This window comes from Myotis myotis, unplaced genomic scaffold, assembly GCF_014108235.1.
Source record: "Myotis myotis isolate mMyoMyo1 unplaced genomic scaffold, mMyoMyo1.p scaffold_m19_p_18, whole genome shotgun sequence".
NCBI lineage: Eukaryota > Metazoa > Chordata > Mammalia > Chiroptera > Vespertilionidae > Myotis > Myotis myotis.
In genome coordinates, this window is record NW_023416322.1 from 21,770,786 (window position 1) to 21,796,831 (window position 26,046).

General features: G+C 37.9%; 1 protein-coding gene across 3 annotated transcripts in view; it reads right to left on the reverse strand.

Moving 5' to 3' along the window:
• RASAL2 (RAS protein activator like 2) overlaps window positions 1-26,046 on the reverse strand; it is a 244,127-nt gene that overhangs the window by 16,030 nt on the left and 202,051 nt on the right. For 2 of the 3 annotated variants that reach the window (XM_036344076.1, XM_036344075.1), the window contains exons 6-13: window positions 17,059-17,212; window positions 13,928-14,026; window positions 12,127-12,681; window positions 9,675-9,819; window positions 5,835-5,979; window positions 4,946-5,182; window positions 2,362-2,563; window positions 51-247 (exon numbers count right to left, since the gene is read on the reverse strand). In XM_036344076.1, coding sequence (XP_036199969.1) covers window positions 51-247; window positions 2,362-2,563; window positions 4,946-5,182; window positions 5,835-5,979; window positions 9,675-9,819; window positions 12,127-12,681; window positions 13,928-14,026; window positions 17,059-17,212 — 1,734 coding nt within the window. The remainder of the gene's footprint in view (window positions 1-50; window positions 248-2,361; window positions 2,564-4,945; window positions 5,183-5,834; window positions 5,980-9,674; window positions 9,820-12,126; window positions 12,682-13,927; window positions 14,027-17,058; window positions 17,213-26,046) is intronic. The other variant, XM_036344077.1, reaches the window with a different exon arrangement.

Here is a 26,046-nt window from a genome sequence, read left to right on the forward strand (position 1 = left end):
ATCTCTAAGCATTTTATCTCTGGGACAGTACTTCAAATTCTCTTTCATACCTGTCAGTAGGGTCTTCAAATATTTTCTGCAGCCCAGAGAGGCTTCCACTGACATTGGGACTGGAGTTATGCTCAGTGAAGCGTCTCAGCTGCTGTTGTATTGGCGTAGGGTTCGTCAGAGACTTGGTGATATCAGCAAGAACCCGAGGGAGAGGTCCCAGTTTTGCCACAGTCGCCTGTAGGAAGGAATTTTCACCCTAATTGGATAATAAGCATTGCGACATCCACCACAGATTGTTTTGGGGACCAGGAGGTCCAATGATGAAGGGGCGTAGGTTGGAGGGGAGGGTAGGTGTTTGCATGTGGGATTGGCAGGTTCATAATGCATTGTTATGGAGCAGCGGAACCATGGCGTCGAGATGGATGGAGGACGCGAAACAAGGTGCAGCAGGCATCGAGGAAAGAAAGGAAATAGAAATTAGGATTATGCAAATAAAAATTAAAAGACATGCTCAAAACAACCAAAATATTGCCATTCCAACTAAAATAGGCATGCAAAGCAAACAAAATCTTTGGAAGGCTAGTAAATCAAGCTGGGGGAGGGGGGAAGGGAAGGACCAAATACCTTCTAACCAAAAGGCTAGTGTGATGAAACTTCCAAAGGAAAGGGATTATGTGAGGAAAGAAATGCATGCCACATACAAGAAAGTGTTGCATGCAGGGGTCCAAAACACTCCAGGACACACAGTTGACACTGCTATCGACTATGCCATTTAATCTTGGGAACCCGGACCTATTATTGCCAACTAGGTTGGCATAAGCATGACAATTAAAAAAAACAAAAACAGAAAACTCAGGTAAACTTTCTCTATAAAATATGTCTAAACGTACTCCTGGTTCCCAGGACCAAACAGAGATTAAAAAAAAAAAGGAGAAAGTGTATTTACACAGCAAAGCCTGTTAAAAAGACCTTGACCCTGAATAAATGAGGCTTATTTCACAAGAAAACTGTATCTGCATCTCACTGATACAGTTATTCAACAAAGAATAACTTTTTAGTACTTGTTTTATCCATCTCAATCATTTTTTTCTTTGGGGAATTCTTATTCTCATGGCGTTTTATAGGACCACTCAACTGTTAGGCAGTTTCACATGGTTGCCTACGGGTCTTCTTTGGTTTTTCAACAACCAAGAGATTCCTCAACCCTGCTCAAATAGGTAGAATGCCTGCTCAAATGTCACCTGGAGGATGCCTTCTTGAACCATGATTCATAGTCAAGGGATTTACCCTTAGCACAGCTGCAACTTAAAGTCCAGCTGGCATTTCTACAAGTATAGAAGGGGTCCTGAAGAATAAGGAACAGTTTATTATTTCACAATGTTTAAAGCAGCAGTGGATACCCTACCATTTACATTTCCTCAGGAAAGTGGTCTTTATTAATAGGTTTTACACCCCTCCAATATTATTGGAACATTTTTAAGGATAATAGAAAAATGAAGGAAAACAAACAAATTCTCATCACAGAAAAATAACTTTGTCTTTTGAAGTTATTCTAACATACCACACCAACATAAAGTACCTGTAGTAAAGAAAAGCATCAATAAATAATTATTGTGATAAATCTAACCTATGTCTGTTAAGACTATTCTCCATTACAAAACCTATTCCTCTTTGCAAAATCCCAGAAGGAAGAAAATGATTGGAATAGTATATATCTAGTTATTAATATGAAATTCTTATTTAGATTTAATAATAAAATTCTTAGCTTATAGTCAGAAAATAAATGATTAAGAATTATAATTGTTTCTGGATTCTTAATTTACATCTATGGAGAAAAAACCACCAGGATTTTCAGATCCCTCATAACTCTGTAGTACTAATAGTTATATTAAGCCCTCTGACTAGAATAACAACAAAAACATTCTCAAGGATAAAGCTGATTAAACATGATAGTCCACCCTTATATTTTGAAGTCCACCCTTTTGTTAGAAATTGCTGTATGAGGCTTCATGTCATCCTACTGCACATGAATAAGGCTACATACACTAATAATAGATATTAGTTTCTAAGCAAGTTTTTAAATATGTTATATATACTGTATTTATTTATTTATAGAAATATATACTCCATTAATGCAGATAATTACTTGAAAAATAGATAAGTAATTTCATGGCTTTCTAGAATTTTCTGGTTTGTAGGGTGTACATTTCACTCAGAAATGACAACCATTTATTCTAAGATATATAGGACAAAAGGTTGCTTTCAATTAACAGAAAGGTGAGTGCTATCACCCTGTGGATGCTCTGCAGAATTCAGGTACATTCAAGTTCTCTACCTCCCTTCTCCCTTTACTATTCCAGCCTACTTTACCTTATCAAGTTGGGAAACTACTTCCCACAGTAAGGAATGCAAAACTGAAAGCTCCCGGCCCAGGTCAATGTAACCATCAAAGCCTGGGGTATTTGAGATGGTGTCTGGATTAGAGATCTCCAAAAGAAAGCGCTTCATTCCACCCCACTCATGTTCTAAAAAATCATTCATGAATGCCATGTATTCTTCTTTGTTACCAAATCTAAAGGAGAGGGAGAGAAAATGAGAAAGAACATATTCAGGAAAAGAGAGGTGATCATTTTGAGTTGATTGTATACAGAGCTATAAATTTTTATTTTTATTTTGGGGAGGTAAGTGACTAATTTTATCTATAATAATAAAAGGGTAATATGCTAATTAGACCGGATGTCTTCTGGACGTCCTTCCTGATGAAGCCGGTGCTGAAGGGAAGCCAGCCTGGTTCCTGGGTGCCTGCAGGCGGCTGGAGGAGGGAAGCTGCCCCAGTTCCCAGTGCCGAAGGGAAGCTGGTGCCGGCAGACAGGGGAAGGAAGGCCTACTATTGCACAAATTTTCATGCATTGGGCCTCTAGTTATTTATAAGTGATAAATGCTAAGACATACTTTCTTAATATTAATACTCAAAACTTCTGAATAGCTTTCTATTTTCTATTGTGTAAAGCTAAAACTCATTTTTCTTGTATTTAAAGCTCTCTATAACATAACCTTCATTTACCTACCAAATATTCATCAGTATAAACCTTCAATATAATTCGCTTCTTCAAGTTTCCCAAATACATATACTCTTTTTCTTCTCTAAGCCTTTGCTCATGTTATATATTTCTACTAGAGAAGAACTTGCTCTCTTCTTTGCCTATCTAGACTCTAGCTATCTTCAAGGCCTAGTTTAAGTTCATGAAACTTGTTCCCAAATAAGCCAGAAATAATTTTTACTAAAATTAGCTCAAATATGGGTAAATATGTATGTTTTTGCATTGGGTTATCTATAGGGTACTCAAAGTTAAAGTAGTGCACTTAAAAAGTAACTATTTAAGCCAGGAAACAATCTGTCTCACCAAAGTTCTAGTTTTTTCCTTCAGTACATCGCTAATAGAATCTTGTCTTTAAGCTTCACTATTGAGTGAGTCTGTTCTGATCAATTCTGCCAGTGTGAAGTTTCTTTCAGTGATTCCATAAAATTATTTTCTATAAATTATAAAAATTACACAAACTGAGAAAAATTTAAAAACAATGAAAAGTAGAAAAAAAAGTGTGGATGCACTATCACCTGAATTTATCTACTGTTTACATTTGTGTGTATTTCCTCCAACTGCTTTCCAATGTCCTTTAAAAAAGCTTTAAATCTACCAAAAATTAAAAAAATATGCCTCATCTACATTAACCAAGTGTTAACATTTTGCCAAGTTTGCGCTCTCTCTATACATATATATACACACACACACATATATATGTATGTATATACTTTGAATAAGGAATATCTCTTACATAAACCAATGCATTATCACAATAAAATTTTTAAAATTAAATTTCACCAATTGTCCCCAAATGGACTTTTACAGACTTTTTTCCAATTCAGGTCTAAATAAGATTCAAGCATTGCATCTAGTCATTTTAAATCTAAAACAGTCCCCTTCCATCTTTTCCAGCTTTCATGACATTGACTTGTTTAAAGGGGCCAGGCCAACTGTTTTAGAAAATGTAACTGGAGAATTTGTCTGATTGTTCTTCCCAACTGTTTATACTAAAGTTTTTGTGTTTTTAAACTGCTGGAATAATAGCATATGCACCATATAATATCCTTTTTTTCCCCTAAAGTTTTTAATAGCCCTTTTCATTTAATATAATTATATCTTCATCATTTTCCATATTATTGGCTATTCTTTGAAAACACTGTTTATAGTGGCTGCAAATGTTCTGAATGCATGTACCCTAGGTTACTTAACCACTCCTCTATAAAATGAATATTTAAGTTGTTTCCAATTTTTTTGTTATCCTATATAATAAAGAGGCAATATGCAAATTAACCCTCATGCCCTCACAAGATGGCTGCCTACAACCAGGCCAGCAGGGGGGTTAGTGAGGGACAACCACACGACTGAACAGCAGGCTGCATGGGGCATCCAGGCTGGCAGGGGGGCCATGTGGGGTGACCAGACCAGCAGCAAGGGGTGACCAGGCTGGTGGCGGGGGGTGGGGGTGGGGGTAGTTAGGAGCGACCAGGCTGGCAGGGAGGGGGCAGTTGGGGATGACCTGGCCAGCAGCAGGGGGCAGTTAGGGGTGACCAGGCTGGCAGGGGGAGGGGGGCAGTTAGGGCCGACCAGGCAGGCCAGTGGTCCAGGATTGTGAGAGGGATGTCTGACTGCTGGTTTAGGCCCGATCCGGAAACCAGCAGTCGGACATCCCCCGAGGGGTCCTGGATTGGAGAGGGTGCAGGCTGGGCTGAGGGGACCCTGCCCCATGCATGAATTTGTGCACCGAGCCTCTAGTTTATAATAAAAGTCTTATAACATGAGTGACGAGGATCCCTATCACCACCCAAATTTTATATCTCATATATTTTTTTAAACAATGTTTTGTAAAAAGTGGTTATGGTAGCAACACATACTTGGCAAAGTTAGCCAGGTTCTGAATGACCTTGGCAATCAGAGTCAGAGTCCGAGACGTGCGGTCATCAGGATACTCCTGCATAAGGTTGAACAGACTGGGAGACATGATGGCTGGGCACAGGAAACGGAGGAACAATGAGGCACTGATGAGCCGTTCACTGATGTCTTGCTTCCCGCGGTTCAAGCACTGCTGCTTCCATGATGCAAACACCTCTTTCAGTTCACGAGGGAAAACACTGGGGAAGGGAAAAAGATCAAAATCTCTAAATACCCACAGAAAGTGCAAGCGATCTCACTCTGGCCCAACACACCTCCAATCTAGAGCTAGGCAATGAGGGCCTAGTGGAGGCCTTAAATGGTTTGTGGCTGAGAGGTGGTGGAAAATTCACAGAAGCCCAGATGGAGACTAGAAACCCAAAGCTGTAAAACTCAGGAATTAGTATAAATTTAGTTTTGCAAAGTGGGAAAATGGCATGAGGCTCCTGACTATACCATCTGGTTTAATCAAGATCACCATAATCTCTCTAAAGACTGTTCATCCAAAATCTTCCAAAATCTTACCAATTGCTGGGGTTGGAGCAATGATCAAAAATAACTAACGCATCTTTTTAACACCAAGTAAATATTTTAGAAACCAATTAGAGAATGTGGTGATAATTTTGTACACAAACATTGTATTTATGTATATAGTTCAAAAATTCTTGGGCTCACAATGGAGGTTTAGATTTTACACAGGAATGTATTAGGGAAACTGTCAGTCTCCCCCCACATTCCCCCCCACCCCCAAGCCCTTCCTTTGGTTGGGAAATAATAGTTAACACCGTGATGACTTTTATATAAAAAATGCAAGTTCCAAAGGTGGTGGATGAAGCACTGATACCAGCTCACCAGTAAGAGTTGATGATCTTGCAAAAAGCCAGTTCACAGCACATTTTCAGGTTGCTCTGATGGTCTATCAATTCACTAGATGAACATTTGCTGGGATCCACTTCACAGTTCTCATCTGACTCATACAAAGCTTTGATGAACTCCCCTATTTGAAGAGAGAAGATGACAGATAGTAGAACTATAAACAGGGTCTTCCTAAATAGAACAACAGGACTTAGGATTCCTGTCCTAAAATGCATAATAGGGAATCTTTCTGAGATCTGACAGGGGGATACAAAAGACTGTTCATGAAGGGTCATTGCTTTGGAAACCAAGAGTTATCACCTTCCAAATATCATGTTTATTTTCTTTACCCTGGAAGTGAAAAAAACAGCAATCACCATCATCATCATCATCATGGTATTTATAAAAATAACAATGATACTACTATAAACAATGATATAACTTTATATCTTTTATCTGAAACCACAAATAAATGAACATAAATTCATTATTTGTTATAAGGCCCCTTTACCAGGGTGAATAGTGTTATTATCTTAGGAGAAAAAACAACCCTGATGACCACACATCTCGAACTTGGACTCTGACTAACTAGCCCACTTAAGGTTTTAACTGCTATTTCTGGTACCAAACATAGATTTGAGTAAGGATGTCTAGACTTACCTCTTGTAATGGGAACAGTCATTCAACACAGCACAAGATTGTAGCAGAACATCTCTTTATATAATCTGTATTGTATTTCCAAATAGATTTAGCTTAGGAGCCCTGTTCATATATCCTATTCTCTAAAAGGATATGCCCAACATTCTCTGAAAGAACAAGTCCTTACCTTACATGTTTACCCACCACTATACCTGTATATTTTCTGTTCCATGTTTCACAATGTTTTGTGCTTATTTGTTCATATGTCTGTCTCGTATCTAGCGTGAATACCTTTGGAGGCCAGGGACCATATTCTATTCATGTTCAGATCCCCAGCCTATCAAATAGCTCCCTAAGCATTGCAAGTGCTCAATACATATTTATGATGCATGGTACTATGTGTCCTTGGGTTTTCATAGGCCTTTCTGAAAGAGGAGATCTTTCAAAGACCCTTTCAAATCTGCTTATATTACTTGAGGTTGAGGCTAGTTATACTAGATTTTATGAAAGTAAATAATGATTTCTGAAAAATTTAGTAGCAGCAGTGATATAAACAGCATTTTTTTTCCTAGCAAAATGGCTAATACTGAGGTAAATGAAAGCATTTAAAAATAGCTATGAGAGGATGAGAAGTGGTTATTTGAAAGAAAAATGCCTGGAGAATAGGAAACAGTGGTGCACAGAGAAGAAAAAGACTTTGGAGCCAGACAGATCTGGGATCAAATCCTGGGCCCATCGCTTAATGATTGTGGGGCCTTGAAAAATCACTTAAGTAGTCTAAGCTTCAGTTGCCGTATTTGGAGAATAGCATAATGACTCCCACTCTACAGAGCTGTGGTGAGGATCTGAAATAATACATGGAAAAAAAAGTGTCTAATATGGTGCCTGGCATTTTTAGGGGCTCCATACAATAAGTATTGTTATGTGCAAATTAGGCAACTTTAAAATAGTTTTTCATAAAGTAAAATAACTAAAACTAGTAAAAGGCTTCTAAAAATGTTTACCAAAAGATTTATATTTAACATGCTCTCAAAGTCTCTATGCTATGTGCTTCTATACTATTTATCCCTTTTAAAGAGTATCTAAATTTAAAACCAAGTCATTATTGTCAAATATTCCATGTAAAAATTAACCCACCTTTAGATTTATATTATAAATATTCTGTTTAGAGAGTTCCTTAAAGTTATACTATCCTGGGAAAATAGTACTAATATTAATAAATAATTTGTGAATTTTAAGAATATTTTTCTTTTATTCTTCAAGAAAAAGAGCCAAATAAATCAAGGGTCTGGAAGTAAACTGTCTAAAATTGCAGCCTAAAATCACCTCCCCCGGCCCCCGATTATGATATATTACAATCCTCCCAAACAGAGAAAATTATATTACTTTTAAAACTATAACTCATGTCTGATAGTGTGGAAAATACCACATTGAAAGGTGAACCTTTTATAGGTTTGTAACCAGAAGCTGCTTGCCCAATCAAAAATTACTGAGACAGATTCAACAATCCATTTACATTTGCTCTCTTGCCTTTGAAAGAAATCAGAGCCAAAGAAGATGGCTGCTCACTACATGGTGCAAATATAAGTTTGTGCCCAAAATGTTCTGTGTTTTCCATGTGAACCATCAACTTATTGCTATCTAGCATCTAATTTCATGTGCAGAAATAAGTCCACATGTATGAACATATTACTGCTAAAAAAGAATTTGCCTTTGTCACCAAGGATGGAAATCAGGCCTTTTTAGGGTCTGCTTTTCTATATCTCACAGGTGGTATTTCTGTGTGTCACAGGACATCAGTGTGCAATCTGATTTCAATCAGAAAGGTAAAGGGGGCCAACAGATGGAAGATTTAAGTCGTAACTGAGGCAGAGCCTGTGAAGTAAATAGTAATGCTTTAATCAAAAGAAATGAAGATTACATAATATACCTGGTAGCTTTTAACTCAATTTTCTTAGAGAATTCTTTAAGTAGTCTGGAAATAGCATCCCTTTTTTCCCTCCCCAAATGTATGAACTATAGTACAATTTTAATGATTCAGAGCGTTCAGCTGTACTTAATTTAATTTGTTTTTCAGAGAATTCATTGAAAAGTCTTTTTATTTTATTTAATGCTTATGATGAAATCTTCAATTGTATCATTAGAGACTCCTGCCATAGCACATACAATATCAGCTAGAATCAATTTCTTTAAGTCTTTGAAAAAGCACATGGTTTCTCTCTTTTTTAGTTGTAGGGATATATATTCTTATTTTTCTTACCTCCCTATACTATAAGCTCCTTGAGGGCAAAATCTATCCAACTCATTCAACATTCTTTATGGTCCTAACAGTCATATGTGCTACTGAACACTTGAGTAGCTAGTACAAATTGAAATGTGCAATAAATGTAAAATACACATTGAATTTCAAATAGTATAAAAAAGTAAAGAATTTTTACGCATTAATAATTTTTATACTGATTACCTGTTCATAGTTGGATAAAATGTTATTAAAATTAATTTCACCTGTGACTACTAGAAAATTTCAAGTACTCACATATAACTCCATTATGTTTTTATAGGACACAGTTGATCTACATTCTGTGTGAAGTACAGGGATATGGAGATAAAGATAACGACTATGTTCTCCAAGGAACTCATGCCTGTTTTATCATGATGTACAATGAAATGCCCGGCACCGTAACTTACTTTAGTGGTTGATGCCTGGAACTGCAAGTGAGTGACTTAACAGGAACTACTGAGTGAATAAAAGTCAGTTATTGTTGAAAATTTTGAAGGCCTTGAAGATAGAAACTGAGAGTTGTGGGACTTGGCAAGAGTTTCCTAGTTATTGATGCATGATAACAAATGTTAACACTTTTAAGACAGTACATTTATATCATGATGTAAGTACCCAACACGTCTGGGGAAACAGCCCTCCCACAACTGGTATCATTGTGTATCTGAGACACTTGAGGGTCTTGGGGTAGCTGCACATGCTGATGGGCTTTCTCTTTTTGTACAAATTGTAATAAACCCATCTGCTGTTCTTCCACTGGTGAGTACTGCGGAGACTTCTTAAAGCCACATCTTGAATAACACTCTAGTCAGCTAGACCTAAACAACACCCAGAAGTTTAGCCCAATTTGTTTGTCTCATGAGGATGAAATAACTTAAAATCAAAAGGGGAAGAAAAGAAAATGTTTTCCTTCTCCATACCCAAGGCATCATGAAGATACTGTTGTCCCACCAACTTGAGGTATTCCTCAATGGACTTGGTGGCAATGGTATTCTCTCTGAAGATCAAGACATCATGTTCTCCACAACGATCCACCTCAGACATCACCAAGTCCGTCAGAAAATCCTGGTAGAATAATGTTCAGTCAGGCAGAAAGCAACTGAATAAATAATATACATCAGAAGAGACTGATGAAATACCAGACATCCTGGGAACCCTGCTTTAAAACTAAAGCTACCAGATTCATTTGGGAAAAAAAAAAAAGTTAAGTCAGGATAAAATCTTAGGTGTCACCACCTCTAAGTTTAAAATTCCTTCACAGATTTCTCCATTGCATTTGAGTAAGGACCATAATTCTGAGTGCAGCTGACAAGTCTCCATATGTTCTGGTTTCTGTCCACCTTCCTAGCCTCATCTTGTATATACTCTCTCTGTATTCTGCTCCAGCCTCAAGGGCCTCCTTTATAGGTCCTTGAACACACCAAGTCTTTTCTAACACACAGTGCTGTCTATCTCCCACAAATTTTGTGCAAATGCTGCTCTGTTTTGCTTCATTCACCCCATCATTCCTGCCCCGACTGTCATGAAGTTAATTCCTGGGATCTTTTGGATCTTAGTTCATACATCCTTTCCTCAGAGAAGTCTGCTCTGACCAACACTGCCATGAACCGCATTAGTCAGGTCCCCATAGTGCACTTCTCGGCATTTCTCACTGTCATCACACTTTTTATTTCTGTAATTATTTGATTAATATCTATTTCCACTAAAAGACTGTAAGCCCCATGAGGTCAGAGACAGTGTCTATTTTTGTTCACCTCTATATTTTTAAGCACTTAACAGTTCCTGCACATATTAGGTATTCAATATTTAACAGTTACGAATTGGTCCACAGTATCAACATGGAATTTCTTGAACTCAACACTTTAACTTATTTTCTAGGCAGTCTGTCTGCTACACCTCCACCCCCAATCCATCCAGGGAGAAGAAAGGCATGATGAGAAATAAAATTCTTAAGAAATAGCTGCTTCATTTCTTAATGGTCTTAAAGAACATGTTTATTGTTCAGTTTGAAATATGATATCAAATATTTTGAATACGTATTCACTGGATATATCAAAGTCTCTAAAGTATAAGAACAGGGAATATGCGGATTTATTTTTAAATTAAGCATTTTAAATATTAATGGGATTTACTCTGGGCACCTTCAAGTGTGTAAAAGAGTTGTAGACTTAGGAATCAGTATTAAAACTCTTAGAATAAGGGGCAGGAGAAAACTTCTGAGGGTGATGGTAACATTCAGTATCTTGGTTGTGCTGGTGGTTTCAGTGGGAGCATCATCTGTCAAAAATCATTCAATTTTTCACTTTAAATGGGTATAGTTTACTGTTTGTAAATTATACCTCAATAAGGTTGTTTAAAAAATTCTGCATATGTCCTGAACTTTGAGCTACTAAAAAGCAGAAAGAACATACCCTACAATTTCAAAGATGACAATCAAAATTTCAATGACGCCTCACCCCAAATTCTTGAGCTTTTTTAATGCCAGAAACCTAAAGATTATTATCAGTAAATGCAACCACAAAAATTATAATCAATAGGATAATAATACTTAGATAAGGAACTAAGTATTGAATATATCAGCATATTCTGATTTATATCAAGAAAGCATCATAGCACTTTTGTAAATAAATTATTCTATCTGTGAACGCCTCTAGGTCTGAAACACAATTTTACTGTGGCCAATTTGTATATAATGTAATAGTGACTCAGCCTAATGAAGTGAATATGCCTCACAGAGGTGATAATTACTCTAGTTCAGGCTGATCAAAGACTATCATTTGGTTGTTGTTCTTCATACAATTAACACATTGCTCTTCCTTCATCTTCCTAAATTTTTACTTATATCCAGGATGAAATAAGATTCATATTATACCAATTATGTAACATCCCTTGCTGTTTTTATTCCAAATATAGATTTAATCCCATGAAGATGCTTGCTAATACCTAGCATGCTTCTGGAATACCTCCTTCTGTAACCAGAGTATATGTCACCGGTTAATCTTAACTCAGACAATATATAGTGAGGAGTAAAACCACGGTAAGAAACAACCCTGAATGTACTGTGGGATTATCACGCCCATATCACCAATTTATTTTTCAGACAATAAAGAACTAGCTGTGGTACCTATCTTCAATGCAAATGAACTTTAAATAAATATTTGTGATCTCTCCATGGTATTCCTTTAGTTTTATAATCTCTCTCTTTTCTGGATCTAAGAACTGCTAATAGCCTTCCTTCTCAATTCTTTTTTTCTTTTTTGAGCATTAGTAACAAGTATTTCTCTAATTTGCATCTCCACAGTACCATATTTTGGTGTCTCCATACAAGGTAGGGAAGAAACTTTGGGTAACGTAATCCTCCTTTCCACTTACCTTGGCTCTGCCAGTACTTTGAAGAATGTGCACTAAGGCACAAGCCAACTCCTCCTTATTTCTCACACTAATTACTGGTTCAAGGACAGAACACAGCATGGTATAGTTGCTGGTGACAAATTCTGCAAATTCTTTGTACTGTTCCATAGGCAGAATGGTGATAGTTTGGAAACGCGATTTAATTCGAATAGAAGGTCCTCCCGTCTTTCCTTTGTTCGGTGTAGGTGTACTCACGGGATACCACTTTTCTACAAATTGGCGACCAGTCACACTGGCAGAGGGGATGTTGACTAGACCTACATAATTATTCTTGTCCTTCTTTTTCTTTTTTTCCACATCTTTATAAATGTGAACTGTGATGCTATGAAGAGGTGGAAGGCTGTAGAATTCAAAATGTTCGCCCCAGAAAATATTGTCTGCTTTGGTCTTGCTGGTTGTACGAGCAAAGAGGGTATCATCAAGGCACAGTTCACAGAAATATTTCTTTTTGGGGGCGAGGTCCTTAGCTTCAATGATCCATAAACGAAGAACATTTTCAGCTCGTCTGCAGTTGTCCTATAAAGAAGTAATAAAGCTAAGTTAGAGAGCCAAAATCCCAGAAAGACAACATTTTCCTTTTGAAATAGGTGATGCCCGTGGTCGGCAAACTGCAGCTCACGAGCCACATGCGGCTCTTTGGCCCCTTGAGTGTGGCTCTTCCTAAGCCTTAGGAGTACCCTAATTAAGTTAATAACAATGTACCTACCTATATAGTTTAAGTTTAAAAAATTTGGCTCTCAAAAGAAATTTCAATCCTACTGTTGATATTTGGCTCTGTTGACTTATGAGTTTGCCAACTACTGGGTGATGCTGCTTATATACTTCATTACGGGTAATTCTATATAATAAAAGCCTAATATGCTAAGTATCCAGTTGTCTGTTCAACCAATCCAAGTGTAATATGCTAATGACATGTTAAGGCCCCTCAACCGCTCACTATGATGTGCACTGACCACCAGGGGGCAGACAGTTGACCAGCTGCTATGACGTGCACTGACCACCAAGGGGCAGATGCTCCGACTGGTAGGTTAGCTTGCTGCTGGGATCCGGCAGATCAGGACTGAGCTAGATGAGCCCGACATGCCCTGGAGACCTCCTGCGGTCCCTCCCCGGCTGGCCAACCTCCCGCGTCCCTCCCAGCCCCAATTGTGCACCAATGGGGTCCCTTGGCTTGGCCTGCACCTTCTCGCAATCCGGGACCCCTCGGGCGATGTCGGAGAGCAGGTTTCGGCCCCATCTGCAGGCCAGGCCGAGGGACCCCAGTGGTGCATGAATTTGTGCACCGGGCCTCTAGTAAATAAATAATGAAAGGAATTATTGTATCATTGTTCAGGATAATAGGAAGCTCTAAATAGAATGTATCAGAATTTTACAGAGCCATATACATTCTATTTTATTTGGGTTACAAAATATCATTCTGTAACGTAAGTTCTCATGTAGCTACCCTTGTGGCAACTCGACTAATGTCTACAAATAAAAAAAGATAAGTAGTTAAAAAACTTGTGTTCTAGTCTCATTTCTATCATATATTAGCTTCTGATTTGGGCAGGTTACTTAAATTCTCTGAGTCTTCTTATCTACATTGGTAAAAACATAATAACTGCAATAAAATAATGTTCAGCATAAAATGGCATAATATGTTTGAAATGGCGAATGTGTTTAAAAAGTTCTATAAAAATTAAGGTATTATCACTGCATTTAGCTTCTATCAACTTACTGCTTATAGAGTTACACATTTTTTAGACCTCAAAGCCACTATTACCTTATTTGGTTGAACTGTCCTGCGAAGGTTTTCCATCCACTTATCTCTTTCTGAAGCGGAGTTACAGCTGAAGCATTTACTTCCACTCAAGTAGGTAACCTTCAACATAAAGGTTAGACATAAAGAAAATAAAACATAGGGCTTGAGGGCTCTAGTTTCCTAATTGTATTGTTTGAGTTAAGATATGCTATGAACCAAAACCATACTACATGAAACCAGCTTTGTGATTCTACTGGTATATCTACATCTACGTCCACTTTTTGCTTTGCATCCTCACTTATCTCCTGATGAGACAACAAAAGCCAGTGAGAATTCAGCTCAGGATCCTAAAACTGTTCTGAAATACCAAAATTAAAAACCTTTCAGGACACATCTTAAATGAACTGCTAATGAGTATGTTCAATTCTGAGAGACTTAATAAAGAATAACTAAAAAGGGAAGAGAGGAGTCTCTAAAACAGCTTATCCTATTTCTTGGGACTGCTTTTGAGGCATCAGGCTCTACCCCTCCCCTTCTTCATCTTGGCTGAAACACCACAAACTCAACCTTCACTCACAACCTGTGCCCCTACTTCCCCCACTCCAGTTTCCTGTAATTAGAGGACCAAAAAAAAAGTAATAATAATAATCACTATCCAGAGAGGAGAGAAAAGAATGAGCTGCATTAGCAGTCATCCTACCAGAGGCAGAAGCAGAGGACCACTCAATCCCCTCACCCTTTGCCCATCTATACAAAAGCCCAGTGACCAGAACAGGGGACCGACCAGAACAAATGGAATGACCGATGGCTATGACATACACTGCAGCAACCAACTGGCCTGATCCGACCCCCAACACCTCGACTGGGGGCAGGGCCAGCTGGCCAACCACCCGTGGCCCCTCCCTGCGCCGGCCTAACCCAATGGGCCCCCATCGTGGCGGGCCGACCAGACCCCACCTGTGCACAAATTCATACACCAGGCCTCTAGTGTTTAATAAAAACCTTCCACCCAGACCCCATCACCATGTCTTGTTCTCCAAGATTGCCCGCTCTCACTTCTCAAGTGCACACTGCCATGTTAATAAATTATTCAGTTTTGCTAAATCTTTCTGTCACCCTCTTGAATTCCTTCTTATTCTGTGACAAGGACCTGGATCAGGTTGAGACCTCCCTGGGTGACCCCTAGCACCACATTCATTATAATATTACTAGAGGCCCGGTGCATGAAATTCATGCACTGGGGGGAGGTGTCCCTCAGTCCAGCCTGCACCTTCTTCAATCTGGGACTCCTTGAGGGATGTCCGACTACTAGTTTAGGCCCAATCCCCAGCAGTCGGAACTTCCTCTCACAATCTGGGACTGCTGGCTCCCAATCGCTCACCTGCCTGCCTGCCTGATTGCTCCTAACCGCTTCTGCCTGCCAGCCTGATCACCCCCTAACCACTCCCCTGACAGCCTGATCGACGCCTAACTGCTCCCCTGCTGGCCCAATCGCCTCCAACTGCCCTCCCCTGCCAGCCTGGATGCCCCTAACTGCCCTCTCCTGCAGGGCTGGTCCCCCCAAAACTGCCCTACCCTATAGGCCTGGTCCCCCCAACTGTTCTCCCCTGCCGGCCTGATCCCCCCACAACTGCCCTCCCCTGCTGGCCTGATCGCCCACAACTGTCCTCCCCTGCCGGCCATCTTTTGACCACATGGGGGCAGTCATCTTGTGCGAGGTATGACGGTCAATTTGCATATTATAGCTTTATTATCTACACTAATAAAAAGAGAAAGATGCAAACTGACCGTACCTTCGCAACTCCCACCAGCCAATCAGGAGTGGGTATGCAAATTAACCCAACAAATATGGCAGGTTAATTTGCATACACAGGCACTGAGCAGCCGGGGGCAGGGCGGGACGCAGGCATTCCACACTGCCCCAGCTGCTCAGCAGCGTGGGAAGGAGAAAAGGTGTCTCCGGGCCGGAAGGAAGGTAGAAAGGCGGCTCCGGCCAGAGCAAAGGCGGTGCTAGCAGCCAAGGGAAGGAAGGCCCATTCTTGCATGAATCTTCATGCATTGGGCCTCTAGTATAGGATAAGATGGTATTAATGAAACTGAAAGAGTTACCAGTATTGGGTTATTTTCTTTGGAAACTATATCTCCTCCACTAGGCAACTCACTTGTGATTTCTAGTCTTTAGGAGGGTAACCTGACCACTATTATCACTTTTCTTTAAAAATGGAACATGTGACCTATATGCCTAGCACTTAACACTGGGCTTAGTATACAACCTGTTGAACCGACTTTTAAAATACAGGAAGTTCAAGTGACTTATAAGAAAAACACTAACAAGTGACTTGTCCAAATTGCTAAGTGTGCTCATATATTAACTCAATCTCAGATTATAACCTAGTAAATTAGATCAGGTTATATATTCTGATCTAATATGGTAGCTACTAGCCACATATGACTAGCGAACACCTGAAATGAATGTAACTAGTTCAAATTGAAATGCACTATAAATGTAAAATTCACAGGAGATTTTGAAGACTTAGTACCCTCCTCCCCTAAAAAAGAATGTTAAAAAAACATCTCATTGGTAAGTTTTATATTAGTGACATGTTGAAATGGTTAAGGACAATTTGTTCATTTAAGAAATCAGGCACCTGTAATGTGCCAGGAACTGTGCAAGGTGCAGGGGATTATAAAAATAAGTAAGACATGGTCCCAGATCTTAAACTGCCCATGAAACAGTTAGAAAAATTACCTTTTGGTCAATTTCCTCAGAGAATCATTAAAACTGGGGCTTAGACTTTTAGGAGAAAAATAACAAGATAGTGTTTGATATCTTTATCAATACTAAAAAACTGAAATACAAATTTAATATTATTGTTAGTCTTGTGGCCTCTGCTGAGAATGTACTAAAGAACTCATTTACTTTGAAAGCAGATGAAGTCAAAAGGAATGAGAAGCCATCATTGATAACTTTAACCACCAATAAAATTAGATTGACAGATTTCCAAGCCTTTTCCCTAGAAGTAGGTAATTTCCAGTAACTAAAAACTAGTTAAGATGATCAAATCATCAATACCATAGTAATAAAAACACAGAATTATTGGGTAGAAGATCTGCTAGTTGTTCAACTATTCTTCCTTTTTTCTATACTTTACCTCAAAGCAGAAGTCTTGTCCAAGGATGCTACTATGAAGCGGTTTCACTGATACGGGCTCCCCTCTGCCAAGATCCAGACACTCCACTGCACTGCATGGGCTCAGCAAGGACTCATGGGAACGGGACTCTTTCAGTTTAGGCAGCCCACGAGACCTAACATAGAAAAAGATATGTAAGACAATGTAACTACATGGCCAAAAAGGAAATGACAGTCTAATGCAGTGGAGGCTGACAAGAAATGTATAAATAACTAAGGAAAAAATAAATGAGGAGCAAATTAGTAGTTAATATGTAACAATAACAGTAACCATATTTATGTGGCACATATAAATTGTATATATATATTTGTGTGTACTCACACACAATTTTTCCTCAATAAAGCAAATGCATATCATAATTTTACTAGTCTCAAGGGATCTCAAAGCTCCAGTACAGATGTTTTTACCCTCACTCCTGTTTGAAGATGGAGAAATATATACTATTCAAGGTTATCTTATATACTCTTATTTGTACAAAGGTATTATCAAAAGACATTATTTCTTCTTTTCAGATTATCCTCTTCTATTACTGATAAACACACACACACACACAGACAGAGCCAAGCTTTTCAGCACAAGACCCTGCCTTTCAAAAGGTCTGATTTCCATCTCAATATGACATTCTTTTCTGGCAAGCTTTTGGTTCTATCCATGCTTTACTGTATAAATATGAATTAAGAATAAAATGCCTCGAAGAAACCTCCCATCCACAAAAGAAATGTTCAAGCTCTCATCTAGAAGAACAGTTCTTTGTGAATACCATTCAGGCATCCTGACTGATTTTGTTTCCTAGCTGTTTAATAAAGAAGGCTGGGAATCATGACTCTTGTCACCATAGGAGCTAGAACTTTACTATCTTCCCCTCGGAGGAATTAGCAAAGTCAAACAATATAATGCACAATATTTTTGAATTCAGTAATGGATAGCCATGCAGTTTTACTCAGTAATTATATTATTTATTGGCTGAAAACCCCACAGTTTTTAATATATAAATGAATATATATATTCATTTTTAATATATGTATATATATATAATTTCGAGAAGTACCTAGTAATAGGGATAAAAAGAAATGCCTTGTGTGAAGACATTAATTTTTGTAAAATATATTAAATAAGCAACTTCATTCATTTCCTTGAAATAACCATGAAAACAGTAAAAGGAACTGAAATATCAGAAATGTCAGAGTAGCTTTCAGTTAAATTATAATGAGATATAGAAAATTAGCACTAAAGGCTGCTCTTTCCCTCTGTTTCCATTCTAACATCATTTAATAAACTCCATATAATAGGAAACATCTTAAGCAAGAGGATTTTACTCCATTCTTTCCATTTAATGTTTAGACTAACAAACATGTGCTCTGATATTCAGCAGTCTTTTTAAGGTCAAAAAGCCAATAATTATATTTAGCACTAATAATACACAAAAGTGTGCACAAAAGCCAACTAATGTTGCACGAAACTATGCACAAAAGCCAAATAATATTTTGTACATAAAAATGTAGCAGCTCCACATTTATTGCCTTTAGTTTTACTGGATAAGATAATGACATGTTATATAATGCAACAACTATAAATAATTAAATGCTAAAATAATTTTACTTTAATGTGATTAGCATGCAACTTTCCCACTATGCTTCACAGGAAGCTTGGTTGAGGCAATAGGATACTGTAATCTTTTTAAAGCATACAGAAAACAACAATTCCAGCCCATTTTCCCAAGAGGAGTTATTTGGACAGAAAAAGCCTCACACTCGGATAGTGAGCCTCACAACAGGAAACCAAAAGGCATATTTAACATAGAAGGAGGGATGACAAAAGGCTCACTTTTATTTTTAAAATTCTCTAGGAAAATATTATAAAACAAAAATTAATTTTATTTCAAACAAAATAAATGTCTACCTACATGAAGCAACTGTACAGCCAACTGGCAGTGCAACCCCAAAGCATAGCGGTGCCACATGTCACGGTATAGCAAGTCACTTTCTGAACTACATCTCAGAAAACAACTCTCTGTTTAGAAGATAAGAACCAATAGAAGATAGTTTCCCTGCTGCCTTCGATTACTGATAACATCTTTGGATCAATGTTTTCCAGGAGTAATTTCAAATCCTCAACAGAAGCAGAACAGAAAGACAAACAGCAGAACATGAAATCATCTTCTAAACAGACGGCAGGATCGGTAATATTCCTTCCTCTCTTTCTCAGACTGCATCAGCCCCTTAGGTAACACAAACAAGGTTCCTGGGCTCTAGGCTGGGCTGTTGCCATGGTGCTACACCTATAAGATTAGAGCTGAAGGCAGCAGGGAGAAGCTGGAGCTTGAAGGACTCAAGGAGCATGCTCTGCAAGCTTACCACTTTAAGAGAGGAAGAAAGGAATGGCAAGGTCCTCACCCACTTCCATTAACAATTTCTCATAGTCAAAGGCTGTAGGAAAAAGTGAGGCAACCTGGGGGTGGAGGAGAATCTCTTAACTCTACTAGGAAACAAAGCTGAGAAGTTTTAGCTTGCTCCATATGATTCCCTGCCTCCTGTTAGAAGGTATTTGCTACATTCTACCTTGCAAGTACAATCTTTCTCTCACATCTGTTCTATTTTCTGTGCAGTGATTACTCTAATGTTTCTAGGTAAGATTTTACATTTATCTTATCTGGGTTACACATTCTTTTTTCTTTTAGAAAAAATTCGGTAAAATTCTTTATTCACTGAATTTCCAATGCTTAACAAACTTCATTTCGATACTCAGGTCTAACTTCCAAACATAGCTATAAACAGATTTTGCAACCAAGTTATTTGGAATTAGAATTCAAAACTTCTCCCAGTTACTGAAACAGCATTAATACATAGTTCAGAATCTCCTATTGTTCACCATTTATGTATGTATGTATGTATGTGCACATACTTACACCCACCCAATGAACTGAACTCCAAAGTCATTAATATGTTCCACATTACTACTGAATAAATAAGCAAGCCCTTCCTGTATTGGGAAGAAAGTATCTCTTCGAAGACAGAAGTAATTCCCAGAGAAGCAGGATTACAGTAAACAGTAAGATCAAGCAGCCTGGGAATGGCTGGGGGATGGGTGAGTGGGGATGGCATTATCTGTGCAAATATTTATACATAATAGCATCAGAAACCTCAAATCCCCTCTAAATCGTGTTTACCATCTCCTATACCTTCATAAGAATTGATTTTCTTAGATCTGCTAAATAGAGAATTTTAGCAGCTGGTAAGGCAGCTTGCTTACTTCTCTAATGGAAAGCAAAATGTGAATTTATTGAGAGAATAAAAATTTAAAACATTTTTTCCAGTCCACTTTGACAATGACCCTCATTAAGAAACCTAACTTTGAAAGTGAATCCCTTGAGTTCTTTCCCTGACCCACACCCACACCCACACCCCTACCCACCAATGCCAAACACCGTGTAAGGATAATTCAGGGCTCCAATTTGACTATTTCTCGCTTTAATCATGAAACTGCTTTCCAGAAGCAATATTAGTTCTTAGTAGTAACACCATGGTTTTACATTTTGTTTTAAGATCAGCCAACAACCTTGATTTCTGTGTAAGCTCTGAGTCTAAGACCTCCCTCTAGCAATGTGAGAGGTAAGGGTGATGGGAGCATGAGTGTACGGGGCGGGGGGGGGGGGGGGGTTGGGGTTAATGGGGGGGATGAGGACACATTTGTAATACCTTAACTAATAAAAAAAAAAATCTAACTGCTTTGCAGATGAAGATTACCTGCAGCTTCTGACCGTTTGTTGAGATAAACTACAGGCAGGAGAGACTTTCTATTACTTACTACAGTGAGTGACTATTATATTGCTTTAACACACATGCGTATCTGAAATGAGTCTTAAAAGACAAATGTGAAGGGGTGGGGTATGAGGAGCCAAAACACACACCACTGGATACAGTGATGATGAAGGAAAAGGGAGTCAGCTTAACTGTGATTAGTGCAGCGTTAAGTAAAACACAGCTGGATTTTACTCAGCTGAACCACACAGAAGCCAGATTTCCCCCAAAGCACCAACAGTGCTTGGATGTGCTAGCTCAATCTGCCACATGTTTAGATTCAACCCCAAACTTGGGAAACTTTTCATTAAAAATGCTTATTGCCACACAAAATCCTGTACTCCAGTGCAGGTGAATTTCTGCTTGGCTTGGCAGTCCTGACTCCAGATTGATCCACTGAATTCTTGAAGAGACAGCTCAGCTTTAAGTGGGTGCAGCAATGTATATTCGCGGCAGTTGGACTCACCTGAAAATTTCCCAGGTAGTAATTAACAAAATTTGTTTATCCTAACACCAGCAAATTCACACAGGGTCTAATCATTTTTTTTTTTTTTTTTTAAACTGCATCTGAGATCTCACTTTGGGAAAAATATAGCTTTACTTGTTTCCCAATTTCAATTGTTTTTCAAACCCGGTATCCATGAAAACATCCAACTGATGTTTTCTGTTTGTAAAAGCATATCCTTTCCTATACTACAATGCTAAAGGTTTCCCTTGATGAATTAAAGGAGAAATTAAAGTTCATTCACCAGAGTTCTACTTGTGTGTTAAAAAAAAAAAAAAAAAAAAAAAGTCCTTCTAGCTGCACTGGGTATCTGCTGCAGTTAAAGCCAGTTCCCGCTGCTTCTATTACTCACTGCTTTTATGTTAGCTTAAAAGAAACCCACACAACCAGCCACACAAAAAGCTATTTATGGAAACATAACATACACTGCTGATCTTCCTTCTCCCTGTTCTCTGCCTCTAGACAGGATGGTCTAATGAGCCCAGCTGCTAATGGTAAAAAAGGATACTTGTCAACCTGAGTTGTCACTTAAAATGAACAAACACATGGGAAGGAAATATATCATCATAGACAAAAATGACATTCAAGGTATTTTGATACAATACACGTATATATACAATGAAGTTGGACACAGAGGAAGACAAGATTATAAATATTAAAACATGTTTTGGAGGGCAGAAAATTCAACTAGCCTCCAATATGACAATCTCTTTATAGAAATTGTACCATATTCTTTTTTTGTCCTTAAATTACAAATGGAATAAACTCTACTATGCCTAAACAATTTAATATAAACACAACTATATTGAATTAAAAAACACCCATGAAACTAAACCAAACCACACTCATAAACCAACTCAACTAACATACTTGCTATTTAAAGGGTGAATGAAAACACTAATAATTTTTCTTTCTCTTTTTCTGAATTTTGTTAGACTTTTAATCTCATTATTGTCATAAAATTAAGTATGGGTGAAAAGAGGGTAAACGAAGGAAAGTTGATGGAGTTCAACGACATTTACTTGTTAATCATTCTTAGGAATGATTATTTGCTTTCCCATTAGTTTCTAGTTTGGCTGAATAAATGAATATATGTATGAATCCATTTATCCATCAATAATTACTTGGTGTGCAATACGTCAGGCACTATGTTACGAGTAGATGAAAAAAAGACAATGGAAGACAGACTCCCTATAACTGGCTTGGCAGGAGCAACTTTGCAGTTTTGATTAATATCTTAGACTGAACAAGAGCTAAAAATCATAAAACTTCTAAAATCTAGAAAAAACATATGTGAAAATCTCTTGGGACACCAAAAAACCCCATAAACATTGCTGGTGGGAATGTAAAATAGTAAAGGTACTACAGAAAATAGTTTGATAGTTTCTTATAAACCTAAACATGTACGTACCATACAACCCAGCAATTGCATCCTTGTGTGTTAACACCAGAGAAAGGAAAACTTATGTGTATACAACTGTTCACAGCAACGTTATTCATAATAGGTAAAAACTAAAAACAACTCAAATGTTCTTCAGTGGGTGAATGGTTTAACCAGCTCTGATACATCCATACAGTGAATACTATCCAGCAACATGAGGAACAAAACTATTGAAAGATACAACCACTTGGATGGATTTCAAGGGCATTCTATTTAGTTGGGGGGAGAGGGGGCAATCTTAAATGATTCATACTATATGATTCCATTTATATAACATTCTTGAAATAAACCTATAGAAATGTAAAAAAAAAAAAATGCCCTGGCTGTGGATAGAGGGTCAGCCGAAGGACTGAGGAGTTCTAGGTTCGATTCCAGTCAAGGGCACATGCCCAGGTTTCAGGTTTGATCCCCAGTAGAGAGCATGCAGGAGGCAGCCGATCAATGATTCTCTCGCATCGTTGATGTTTCTCTCTCTCTCTCTCTCTCTCTCTCTCTCTCTCTCTCTCTCTCTCTCTCTCTCTCTCTCTCTCTCCCCTTTCCCTTCAATAAAGATATATTAAAAAAAGAAAAGAAAGGAAAAAAAATTACTGGTTGATAGGAGACAGGAAAGGATGGGAGAGGCGGGTATAACTGTCAAGGGGTAGCAGGAGTTCTTTCTGGAAAAGGAACAATTCTGTACCTTGATTGTGGTAGTGTATAGATAATCAATGTATACATAAGATAAAACTGCAGAGAACTATAAACACACATAAATGAGTGCATACAAAAATTGGAGAAAACTTAAAAATGTCTGCAATCTAGTTAATAGTATTGTACCCATGTTACTTACCTAGTTTTGCTATGCATACAATTATAAGGTATCACTACTGGGAAAGCAGGGAGAAAGGTTTGCAACCTATGTACTATTTTTACAACTTATTTTGAGTAGTTAAATTCAAATTAAAAGTTAAAGAAATAGTTTTAAATAGGAGAAGCTCAAGAACACTATACTCAGTTTTAGGTATCTCCCGAGAAAGAACAAACAAGCTGAGCCTCAGAATAGAGAATATTACTTTGAAGGTTTTTATTTGAGGGACATTCGAAGAGGGTGAGAAAATTCTACATGTGCTTATCTTTACCTCAAAACTGGTGGATTTAAGCAGCACTTCCAGAGTAAAGTTGGCAACCTGACAGGCATTTGGAATCCTGGAATGCCTGACAATGTAGTTGACCACCGTTTTTCAGTATTTCCAATTTTTCAAACTTTTCAAAGTATATTTGAATGAAAGGCAGAAATATCAGAGTCTTCTCCTATCCCAACACCCTCCTACATAACATGGCTTTAATGTGAAAACGCTGCCAATATTGATTCTAGGAAATCACTTTACCAGCTTTTATCTGATTAGATGGCTTTGGAACAATAATGACTTTGTGACATCCTATTGATTTTGCCTCTAAAATGTTCCTCCTATCTTGTTTCTGCCTCTTCATTCCCATTGCCACTACCCTTTTCAGAGCCTTCATTATTTCTTACAAATAGCTTTTTGCTAACTGGCCTCCCAAACTTAGTCTCTGCAAACAAAGTCATTTGAAATTCCACTGCTGGATTAGTCCATACATAGCACAAATTCTGATTAGGTTATTTCCTTACCAAAAAATGTTTAAAGGTTTCCCATTGCTTATACAACCAACTCCCGACTTCTCAGTCTGACATTCAAGGACTGCCCTGTGTTTGGAATATTGGACTGAAAATAACTTCCACTCAGAATTTTGCAGACATTGCTCCACTGACTTCTGGTTCTCAATATTTCTGTTAAGAATTCCAATGCAGTCCTCCACCCCTTCTTCATATGTAATCTACTTTTTCTTTCTAGAAGCTTTTAAGATATTTTTTAAGTCTCAATGTTCTGACTGTTCATGATGATGGGAAGTGATGTGTAGTGTGTTGGCGGGGGGTAGGGGGGGGTGTCCTCTGTCCTTTTTTCATTCACTGCTGGGAATTTGGTGGTATTTCCAATGTGCACTTTTATGTTTTCTTGTTTTAGGAAATTTCCTTGTACTATTTCTTTAATGATTTCCTCTCCAATTTTTTTCTATGTTCTCTTTTACTAAAACCTTTTGGGTTGATTTTTCTCATTTTCTGTTCCACTTTCTGGGAGAGGGACCTGACTTTAGCTTTTATATTTTTAATTTCCAAGCTCTCTTCCTTGTTTCACTGGTGTTCCTTCTTGCTATTGTCTCACGGATACACAATCTTATCTTTTGAAAATATTCACTATGTTCTGAAGTTGTTTTTGGCTCTATATATTATCTCTGTTTCGTTTCGGTTCTTTTTCCTTCCTCCTATTTATTTGTCTTTCATGTTGGAGACTTTCCTCAAATATCTGGAGAATCTTGGCTATCTGTTTTTATTTAAGAGTAATGCACTAAAAAGCTCAATGGAAGCTTTGTTTGCTGGAGTGGAGCTTATAGACTAATGAGGCTCATTGTAAAGTACTTCCTGGCCAGCTTTTTAAAAAAATAATTTAACATCTTTATTGAGATATAATTCACATACCATAAAACTACCGATTCAAAGTGTATTTCAGTATACTCAGAGTTGTGGAATTATCACCACAATCTACACTTAAAACATTTTCATCACTCCAAAAATAAACCTCATGTCCATTAGCAGTCATTCCTCATTTATCACCCTCTGCCCCCACATATCTCCAGCCTCTGGCAACCATTAATCTACTGTCTCTAAATATTTTAAAGATCTGCCTATTCTGGACATTTCATATAATTGGAATCATTATATGGTCTTTTGTGACTGGCTTCATTCACTTAGCATACAGTTTTCAAAGTTTACCCATGTTGTACCATGTATCAGTACTTCATTCCTTTTTATGGCCGTATCATATTGCACTGTATGAATATAATGGTTTTTAATTCTTTCATCAGTTGATGGACATTTGGGTCATCATTACTTTTTGGCTTTTAATAATGTTTCTATAAACCCTGATGTACAAGTGGTTGGGGTGACATATGTCCTTTTTCTTATGCACCAACTATAAAGCAGTGATGTAAGAAACTCAAGAGAATATAATCTTTTGGTAATCCAATTCAAGAATTCCTGTAGGTTACCTAAAGCAAAATGGAATAGAAGAGAGCATTCTGTTTGAAAATAAGAAAGTGATATTTAGTGCAAGTTTAAAAAATAAAGTACAACTCGTGTAAGAACTCTC